At 40.1% G+C, this 10,378-nt stretch overlaps 1 protein-coding gene across 3 annotated transcripts; it reads right to left on the bottom strand.

Moving 5' to 3' along the window:
• Positions 1–1,217: 1,217 nt before the first annotated feature.
• LOC106567144 (mitochondrial ubiquitin ligase activator of NFKB 1) lies at positions 1,218–9,649 on the bottom strand. Of its 3 annotated transcripts, XM_014136103.3 has the most exons (6): positions 9,553–9,634; positions 9,103–9,193; positions 8,755–8,894; positions 8,230–8,438; positions 7,697–7,908; positions 1,218–2,253 (listed from the first exon to the last, which is right to left on the bottom strand). In XM_014136103.3, the coding sequence occupies exons 3-6, from the start codon at positions 8,872–8,874 to the stop codon at positions 1,736–1,738; spliced, it is 1,059 nt and encodes a 352-aa protein (XP_013991578.1). In that variant the 5' UTR covers positions 8,875–8,894; positions 9,103–9,193; positions 9,553–9,634; the 3' UTR covers positions 1,218–1,735. The 3 variants fall into 3 exon arrangements, with proteins under 3 accessions (XP_013991578.1, XP_013991580.1, XP_082816218.1); XM_014136105.3 differs by lacking the exon at positions 9,103–9,193 and having other exon boundaries at positions 9,553–9,649; XM_082960092.1 differs by lacking the exon at positions 9,553–9,634 and having other exon boundaries at positions 9,103–9,546.
• Positions 9,650–10,378: the final 729 nt, after the last annotated feature.

Here is a 10,378-nt window from a genome sequence, read left to right as displayed (position 1 = left end):
ACCACCATGCTTCACTGTAAAGATGGTGCCAGGTTTCCTCCAGATTTGACGCTTGGAATTCAGGCCAAAGAGTTCAATCTTGGTTTCATCAGACCAGAGAATCTTGTTTATCATGGTCTGAGAGTCCTTTAGGTGCCTTTGGCAAACTCCAAGTGGGCTGTCATGTGCCTTTTACTGAGGATTGGCTTCCGTCTGACCACTCTACCATAAAGGCCTGATTGGTGGAGTGCTGCAGAGATGGTTGTCCTTATGGAAGGCTCTCCCATCTCCACAGAGGAACTCTGGAGCTCTGTCAGAGTGACCATGGGTTCTTGGTCACATCCCTGACCAAGGCCCTTCTCCCCCGATTGCTCAGTATGGCTGGGAAGCCAGCTCTAGGAAGAGTCTTGGTGGTTCCAAACTTCTTCCATTTAAGAATGATGGAGGCCACTGTGTTCTTGGGGACCTTCAATAGTGCAAAACATTTTTGGTACCCTTTCCCAGATCTGTGCCTCAACACAGTCTCGGAGCTCTACTGACAATTCCTTCGTGTTTATTGCCTTTACTGTAATGATTATTTAGAGAGGTCCTATAGACAATAGTCTCTCACCTTTTTTACTTCTCCCAATCTGTCAGAGTTTAGGTGGGTTGTTAGTCTGTGAAGTAGGCTACAATAGAAGTTGTTGGTATCCTGCAAGGAGACCGGTGATGGAGACCTGTCACCATCAGCCCCATAGAGTTTTTTCTCATTGTAAGGCAATACTTTCCAACATGTCTTCACAATAAAAGCTTAGTCAATAATCGATACTGAAAGACGTCGGTGAAAAAGCAGATTTGATAATAAACTGAAAATTATACGATAGCCTATGATATAGCTTGCATAAAACACATTTTATCCAAAATGTTCCTTCCTCTTTACGACTAAATGGGTATTTTATCGATGGAATACAGTCATTTACAGAATAAAAGTCTAATGAAGAGAGAAATGCAAATAGTGAAGGAGAGCGATGCAAAACAATCCCGAGCAGAATTTGCAGAAGAAAGATACGTCACCGACTGTGGTAGCTTTTTCCTGGTGCATTCACTTGTCTCATCACGATATTGTATTTATTCTTTACCTTCCCGGTTCAATGGGCATCCCGTAACAGTCAACACTTCATGAATAAGTTGTTAACACCATTGTGTATTGCTCCTTCTTTTATGATAACTTACTGATTGTCACTTAAAACAAAACTTCATACTTTATCAAAGGTTTTTAATTTGCAAATAGCTTTATTTTGTACATGATTTCTGTACCTTTTCTGCTTAGCTCAAATGCCATGGTTTATATAAATCATAAAATATGATGTACTCTTTCATCCCTGTTGAAAAGGTATGCAAGGCAGACATCACCCTCTCCTGGCAGCCATAAACATGTACATAAATGTGTGTGGATAGTATAGGGCCTACAGATTTGTAAAATAGGTTGAGGATATATTTATATTGTTTGTCTTTATTTATTCAAAATGGCTTTGATGTTCTTTGGAGAAACATTGAGGTGAAAAAAATTCAACTTCTGAGCTGATTCTACAACTAAGGATCCTGGATATTACATGTTTTCCTCAACTGATATAACTCAAATCAAGCTACAAGTCAGCTTGATCTTTCAATTAAACATTATAAAAGCAAAGAAAACAGAAAAATAAGCCGACACAATCCTTTTTTCAGTGACATTAGATTAGTCCATTTACAATGGCCATCCCCATGGCATTGTCCATTAGCCGTTATAAAGAGGCACTACCCTCTCTATCGTCGCCCTGCAGATAGGGCACTTCTTTGGCTCTGGCAGAGCCTGGTAGCACTGGTCACAGGCACAGACATGCCCACACTCCAGGAACACACAGGAACGCTCCTGGCTCAAACAAACTGTACAGGCACTAGTGGAAACACTGGCCTCCTCCACATTCAGCTCCATCATCCTCTTCCTCTGCTGCTCCTTGAATTCCTCCAGAACATTCTTCTTCTTCCTGCTCTGTCTATGGTAAGACCACTGCTTCCACAGGATGAAGAAGAGCGTTGTGGAAGCAACCACACCAAACATCATGGTCAGGATCCTCCAGAACCTGACGCTGCTCTGCTGCTTCTCCACCAGGGAGTCATAGTCCAGTCGACTGAGGAAGTACCTCAGGCCCTGCTTGGGAGGCTGGAGCTTCACCAGGTTGTTGTCCAGCACCAGCTCCCCGACCCCGGTCACACTCACCCCTAGACGCAACATCTCCTCCATCTCGTGGATACCTAAGATAATAATAACATACCATTTAGGATAGAATTTTATTGATTGATTTATTGGATAAAAGTATATCAATCACAAAGTACATTACATTATTCAAATGACTGATTCCTCACGAAACCAGGACAAAAAAGACCATGATTTTGGAGATTTTCACAAAATAATCCATACGATAGCCTATGTCCTTTGGAGGAAGAATTGTTGACGTTTGAATCTAAAAGCATAATTGAGAAATAATTTATCAAAGTTGGCATATTTGACATTTTGGCCTTACCCAGGGATTTCTGCTAGGTTAAAAGTTATGGCCCATTTTATACGGAGAAATTTGCATAGTAGGCAATGTAACCAATCACAGCCCTCATTTTACTTACTTGTAACATTGCACATCCTGCAAATCACCAGCAGAGAGCAACCATTTTGAATACAGTTCCCCATTCGGTAATTTTTTCAAACTGGATCACAACCATTGGTGTAGTGGTGCCTCCAATTTGGCAAAAAAAAAATCCCAAACGGCCCATCCGGCAAAGGAAAGGCGCCCTGTTCGAAACATGAGAAACAGTGACAGACTCTGAATGATCTAAAATAATAAATCCCTTATTCATACCCCTTGACTTATTCCACATTTTGTTGTGTTACAGCTGGAATTCAAAATTTATTAAATACATTTTTTTCTCTGACCCATCTACACACAATACCCCATAATGACATAGTGAAAACATGTTTTTTGAAATTGTTGGGTTATGTATTGAAAATGAAATAGAGACATATCTCATTTACAAAAGTATTCACACCCCTGAGTCAATACTTTCTGGGTAAGTGTAAGCGCCTTCCACACCTGGATTGTGCAATATTTGCCCATTATTCTTTAAAAAAATTATTCAAGCTCAAATTGGTTGTTGATCATTGCTAGACAACTATTTTCAGGTCTTGCCATACATTTTCAAGCAGATTTAAGTCAAATCTGTAACTTGGCCACTCAGGAACATTCACTGTCTTCTTGGTAAACAACTCCAGTGTAGATTTGGCCTTGTGTTTTAAGTTATTTTCCTGCTTATAGGTAAATTAATCTCCTAGTGTCTAGTGGAAAGCAGACTGGCGGGTAAGATGTCTATTTCACCAGCCACGTTGGCGGATTGTCAGGACTCTACAGTGCAGGCATTTCACTTGTGAATAAAAATAGTCAAGTATGATCACATTTACAGTAAAAGAAATGCAGCAGTAGCTGTTTTCATCGTACTTTCACCGTTTTGCTTCATAGCTGGTAAATGAATCGCCCAAAGTCAAAGAACTACGAATCCTATATACTGTAGCCTATTCCACCTCGCACTGCAACACTTCCTGGCTGGGGGCTGTACGCACCTGAAGAGCTGAGTGAAAGGCACCTTTTTAGAAGCGCTGTGCACAGGCATAAAATATGCTATAATTCACTTGAGGTAAAAGTCTACTAAAGTGAGACTTTATCCTTGTGTTTCTTGGCTATTTACATTGTTTTGTTCACAAGCTAGGTTGTTTTCTATGTTTGAGTTTCAACTTCTAGTGAAGAGAAAACCACTTCTACTAGTCAGACTCAATATCACAGGCACAAACATGACTTGAGTCTCACTACCAAGGTAACCTTCCACCCTTAACTTCTTTGGGATAGGTGGCAGTATATTCACAGCCGGATAAAAAACGTACCCGATTTAATCTGGTTACTACTCCTGCCCAGAAACTAGAATATGCATATAATTAGTAGATTTGGATAGAAAACACTCTAAAGTTTCTAAAACTGTTTGAATGCTGTCTGTGAGTATAACAGAACTAATATGGCAGGCCAAAACCTGAGAAGATTCCATACAGGAAGTGCCCTGTCTGACAATTTGTTGTCCTTCAGTTGCATCGCTATCGAAAATACAGCATCTGTGCTGTAACGTGACATTTTCTAAGGCTTCCAAAACGGGGATATTTGCACATAACTATGGATTATTTGGAACCAAAACAACATTTGTTGTTGAAGTAGAAGTCCTGGGAGTGCATTCTGACGAAGAACAGCAAAGGTAATCCAATTTTTCTAATAGTAATTCTGAGTTTAGTGAGCCCCAAACTTGGTGGGTGTCAAAATAGCTAGACGTGATGGCCGAGCTATGTACTCAGAATATTGCAAAATGTGCTTTCGCCGAAAAGCTATTTTAAAATCTGACACCGCGATTGCATAAAGGAGTTCTGTATCTATAATTCTTAAAATAATTGTTATGTATTTTGTGAACATTTATCATGAGTAATTTAGTAAATTCACCGGAAGTTTTCGGTGGGTATGCTAGTTCTGAACATCACATGCTAATGTAAAAAGCTGTTTTTTGATATAAATATGAACTTGATTGAACAAAACATGCATGTATTGTATAACATAATGTCCTAGGAGTGTCATCTGATGAAGATCATCAAAGGTTAGTGCTGCATTTAGCTGTGGTTTTGGTTTTTGTGACATATATGCTTGCTTTGAAAATGGCTATGTGATTATTTTTGGCAGGGTACTCTCCTGACATAATCTAATGTTTTGCTTTCGCTGTAAAGCCTTTTTAAAATCGGACAATGTGGTTAGATTAACGAGAGTCTTATCTTTAAAATGGTGTAAAATAGTTGATTGTTTGAGAAAATTGAATTGTGGTATTTTAGTTGGTTTTGTATTTCGCGCCGTGCGATGCCATTGGCTGTTGGCTAGGGGTTCGGGGTTCCGCTAGCGGAACGTCTGTCCTCAACAGGTTAAAGGGGGCAGGTGAACATTTTTGTCTCATCTGTGATATTTTGGTTAAAAGACTGTTTGTATTATTCAATATACCACATTAGTTAGTTACTAGTAATACATGTATTGTTTTAAAAACATTACAAAGCATGCTCATCTGGTTTGTTGTATGTTTTGTTGGTGTAATTTTTGTGGTTTCAAAACTATTTTGGCTGGTAAAAAAATCTGAGTGGCTGGTAGATTTTTACATTTTATTTTTGGAATATTTTTATTTTTGGAATATTTAAATTCTGTACAGGCTTCCTTCTTTTCACTCTGTCAATTAGGTTAGTATTATAGAGTAACTACAATGTTGTTGATCCATCCTCAGTTCTCATATTATAACCATTTAATGCTATAACTGTTTTAACGTCACCATTGGCCTCATGGTGAAACCCCTGAGTAGTTTCCTTCCTCTCCGGCAACTGAGTTAGGAAGGACGCCTGTAACTTTTTAGTGACTGGGTGTATTGATACACCATCCAAAGTGTATAACTTCACCATGCTCAAAGGGATATTCGATGTCTGCTTTTTATATTTTTACCCATCTACCAATAGGTGCCCTTTGCGAAGCATTGGAAAACCTCCCTGATCTCCGACTACCGAACCGTAGCACTCACGTTCTATAGCCATGAAGTGCTTTGAAAGGCTGGTAATGGCTTACATAAACACCATTATCCCAGAAACCCTAGACCCACTCCAATTTGCATACCACCCCAACAGATACACAGATTATGCAATCTCTATTGCACTCCACACTGCCCTTTCCCACCTGGACAAAAAGAACACCTATGTGAGAATGCTATTCATTGACTACAGCTCAGTGTTCAACACCATAGTACCCTCAAAGCTCATCACTAAGCTAAGGACCCTGGGACTAAACACCTCCCTCTGCAACTGGATCCTGAACTTCCTGCCCGGCCGCCCCGTCGATCAAGTCCCTGAGCTGACAAGTTAAAAATCTGTCATTCTGCCCCTGAACAAGGCAGTTAACCCACTGTTCCTAGGCCGTCATTTTAAATAAGAATTTGTTCTTGCCTAGTTAAATAAAGGTTAAATAAAAAATTGCTGATGACAACAGTGGTAGGCCTGATCACCGACAACGATGAGACAGCCTATAGGGAGATCAGAGACCTGGCCGTGTGGTGCCAAGAAAACAACAACTCCCACAATGTGATCAAGACAAAGGAGATGATTGTGGACTACAGGAAAAAGAGGACCTAGCACACCCCCATTCTCATCGACGGGGCTGTAGTGGAGCAGGTTGAGCGCTTCAAGTTCCTTGGTGTCCACATCACCAACAAACTAACATGGTTCAAGCACACCAAGACAGTTGTGAAGAAGGCATGACAGAACCTATTCCCCCTCAGGAGATTTGGCATGGGTCTTCAGATCCTCAAAAGGTTCTACAGCTGCACCATCAAGAGCATCGTGACTGGTTGCATCACTGCCTGGTATGGCAACTGCTCAGCCTCCGACCACAAAGCACTACAGAGGGTAGTGCGAACGGCCCAGTACATCACTGGGGTCAAGCTTCCTACCATCCAGAACCTCTATACCAGGCAGTGTCAGAGGAAGACCCTAAAAATTGTCAAAGACTCCAGCCACCCTAGTCATAGACTGTTCTCTTTGCTACCGAACGACAAGCGGTACCCGAGCGCCAAGTCTAGGTCCAAGAGGCTTTTAAACAGCTTCTACCCCCAAGCCATAAGACTCCTGAACATCTAATCAAATGGCTATCCAGACTATTTGCATTGCCCGCCCCCCCCCCCCCCCCCCCCCCCATTTTATGCTGCTGCTACTCTCTGTTATTGTCTATGCATCGTCACTTTAATAACTCTATCAACATGTACATATTACCTCAACTAACTGGTGCCCCCGAACATTGACTCTGTTCCAGTACCCCCTGTATATAGCCTCAATATTGTTATTTTACTGCTGCTTTTTAATTATTTGTTACTTTTATTTCTTTCTTATTTTTGAAAGTATTTTTTCTTAGAACTGCATTGTTGGTTAAGGTCTTGTAAGTAAGCCTTTCACTAAGGTTGTATTCGGCGCATGTGACATGATACAGCGTATACCTCCACTACACTAGTTTGATACGCATTGAGCGGATGAATGAGTATACACGATGCCCACAAAAAAAAGTGTGTTTACCCTCCACTACACCACTGATCATAACTCTAAAAGCTGCAGCGATTCCAATCTGGAACTTTGAAATGCCTGTAGAGTGTGTAATATTCATCAATATATTTAAACTTTTGCCTAATCAAAAATGGTATATTTTCAATAAAATTAAGTCAAGATACTACTCATATTACAGAGCAAGCAGTAAAGCTTCATAACACATTTTTTCTTTGTAGCACCTACAGATTAAACATTATGGAGTCCTGAAGGAGGCCTGGGTCCAAAATGGCAGAAATATATTAACTTTGCTTTGATTAATTATTTCAAAATTATGCTTTTAGATACAAAAGTCAAATATATATCAACAACCCTTCTTCCCAAGGACCATTCCATGGATTACATTTATTGAAAATCATGGTATTTCCCCCCCCCTAGTTTAGAGATTAATCACTCAGTAGTGAGTGAAATTTTCCCTGTATGGGTGGCCCCAGCAGGAATTGAACCCACAACCCTGGTGTTGCAAAGACCATGCTCTACCAACTGAGCCACACAGGACCACACCTTTAGGGCGCTCCCCGCTGATGAAGTGGCCGATGACGTTGGTCAGGGACTGGGCAGTGGGGTGAAAGTTCTCATAGGTGGTCTCCAGGTCCAGCTCCGAGGAGTCCAGGGGCCGGATGACCCGGATGGTGGTTGCCACAGCCTCGTCGTGGGACACCAGGTCAAACGGCACCGTGTTGGTACGCTGGTGGATGACCTTTTCACTCTCGTTCCTGACAGGTATAAAATATTAGAGATACCTACAGAGATGTGTATCCACAAAAAGATGCAGTATAGAGCATAATGTTTTTTATCATCAAGTTTGTTTGTTTTTATAACTTCTTTTTTATTTTTTAAATGCTACCATATTTATTGTTTCATTCTAGGAGGTAGCATAAGCAGAACAAAAGTTAGCCATTACTAGGCCATCGTCAGTGTGTGAAAGTGTCTCCACACACAAAAAATAAATCCACACAAATTGAGCCTCCTAACAGCCATCAGTAAGAGAAGGTGCAAAATATTACCATAACGCTTCAGTGTACTTTAGCACTTACCAGAGATGAGTGGTGCGATTCCACACCATCTTCTTCTCCTTTAGAGTTAACCTCTCGATGACCCCTTTGCAGTTGTCCACAAACTGGCTGTTCAAGGTTTCTTTCACAGATCTCACAACACCTTCAATAGCAGCGTACGGGACACATTTTCCTGGTGCTTCTGTCAGGATGTTCTTCATATCCTGATCAATAGACACTTTCTTGGCTCCCTGTAAAACATAAATGATATTGAATAACAATCAAAAACCTCAAATGATCATTGTCAATGCAGTTATAGTCACTGTGATGAAGTTAAATAATTTCCTGGTAAACTGCAATGATAGAAAAACACTGTCTGAACTATTGATAATGTTACATTGGATTTCTGGGCGCAGTGGTGTGCTCTGGTAAGTTGCAAACAAAGCATTTTAAACTCCCTTCAATGTGTTGCTTGCCAATGTTTAGCCTAACTACTAAACATGCTACTAACAGATTTAAAGAGATAAGGTAGATAAGATAGATGAGGCAAGGCTGTAATGTGATTACCTTTAATCTTGCTACTGTTGTTGTCCTCCTCCTGTACACAGAGTAGAAGACTGCAGTCAGTGCTGAGCTGGTGGCTAATAGCAGGAATTGGGCTGTGGAGGGTTTCCCACTAGTATCCATCCTGTGATCTTCTGTTTGATCTGAAACAACAAAGACTATGTCAAAGAACACAAGAGCAAGGTGTATGGATCCACATCTGGGCCGTAAATCAGATGACAATTGTTGCCCTGCCATTGACAGTCTATAAGGCTATGGTCATGTGATTCAATGTGTTAGTTGGACCTTATGGAATGTATGAATGCCATGGAATTACAGTATTATATTTGTCAGCCTAAAACCCATACTTACAGAGACTTGACTGCCACCTAGCTATTATTAGCTAACCCTGGAGTTCTCTCTTTTGGCTAGCCAAAATCAACTTGGGTTGATGAGTGACTTTCTGGAGGTGAGAGACCATTTAAAATGCTAATGATAACGTTGTCGCCAAAATACAAAATAAAATATTTGGTATCATGCAAATATACAAAATCGATTGACTAAACAGGTTTGTTGACATTACTCTTACTACCTAATTAGTTAGCTACTGTAGTTAACGTTACCTAATATAACTAGTTAGCATAGCTAAGGGCGGGCTCTGTAATTTAGCCCTGCACTGACGTAGCTAGCTAGCTAGTTGTAAACACATATTCCTCATCAAGCTCATTTTAATAGACTAGCTACTTTTATATTTTAAAAACGATTGATTTCATTCCAAGACTAGCTAAATAATGCCACATCTAATTGCTAGTTTGGGCTCACCCTCCACTTCCTTACATAGTAATTTTGTTTTTTAAATTTGTTTTTAAATGTTCTACTTCTTCTTCGATGAGGTTTAACGGCGGTTGGCATCCAATAAATGTTGCATTACTGCCACCTACTAGACTGGAGTATAACTCCCTTATACAATGCTTATATATATATATGTACACACATATACATATATATATATATATATATATATATATATATATATATATATATATATATATATATATATATATATATATATATATATATACACACACAACAAATACCTTACCATCTAACACTACACTCACAAGAAAAATTCGAAATCATAATAAATACCATAATCCACTATTTAAATCTATTTAGTCCTACCTCAGGCCAACAACCTGAAAGGATGGGACACCACCACTTAACACATTCTGTAACAATTCTGATGTCAAGTCTCACACACCCAAATACCTCTCTGCAGCTGCCATCACAACCTCTATTTTCTGTGACTTACGTTCTATCTCTGCATTACAGTTAATAACCATTGCTATAAATGCCAAAAATCCAATCTTACTGAAACATATATCACTTGTTGGTTTATCCCTCTGTACTGGTACAGATCTACTACTCACACCACTCCTCTCAGGATCCCTCCCCCTTGACCCATCTTCCTCTACTTTCTTCACTGCCTCTGCACTACTCTAACCCTGGAAACCTCAAACTGCCTCTCTCGCACGGGACATGCTGATCCTTGATCCTTGACATCTGATCCTTGGGGTTCCATCCTTTCTCAATTCAAAATAAAAGTCAGTTCAATGTGGCCATTTGACCAGCAGGGAGCAGTGTTCAA

Source organism: Salmo salar, chromosome 13 (genome assembly GCF_965601325.2).
Source record: "Salmo salar chromosome 13, fSalSal1, whole genome shotgun sequence".
NCBI classification, from domain to species: Eukaryota; Metazoa; Chordata; class Actinopteri; order Salmoniformes; family Salmonidae; genus Salmo; species Salmo salar.
The sequence above is the reverse complement of the archived record's forward strand: the minus strand, read 5'-3'. Positions and strand labels throughout refer to the sequence as shown.

Coding starts and splice junctions, on each gene's coding strand:
- LOC106567144 (XM_014136105.3), bottom strand. CDS start 8,874: ATGGATACTAGTGGGAAACCCTCCACAGCCCAATTCCTGCTATTAGCC. Junction 8,439..8,754: donor CAACAGTAGCAAGATTAAAG/GTAATCACATTA, acceptor TATGTTTTACAG/GGAGCCAAGAAAGTGTCTAT. Junction 2,254..7,696: donor CAGCGGGGAGCGCCCTAAAG/GTGTGGTCCTGT, acceptor TTATTATCTTAG/GTATCCACGAGATGGAGGAG.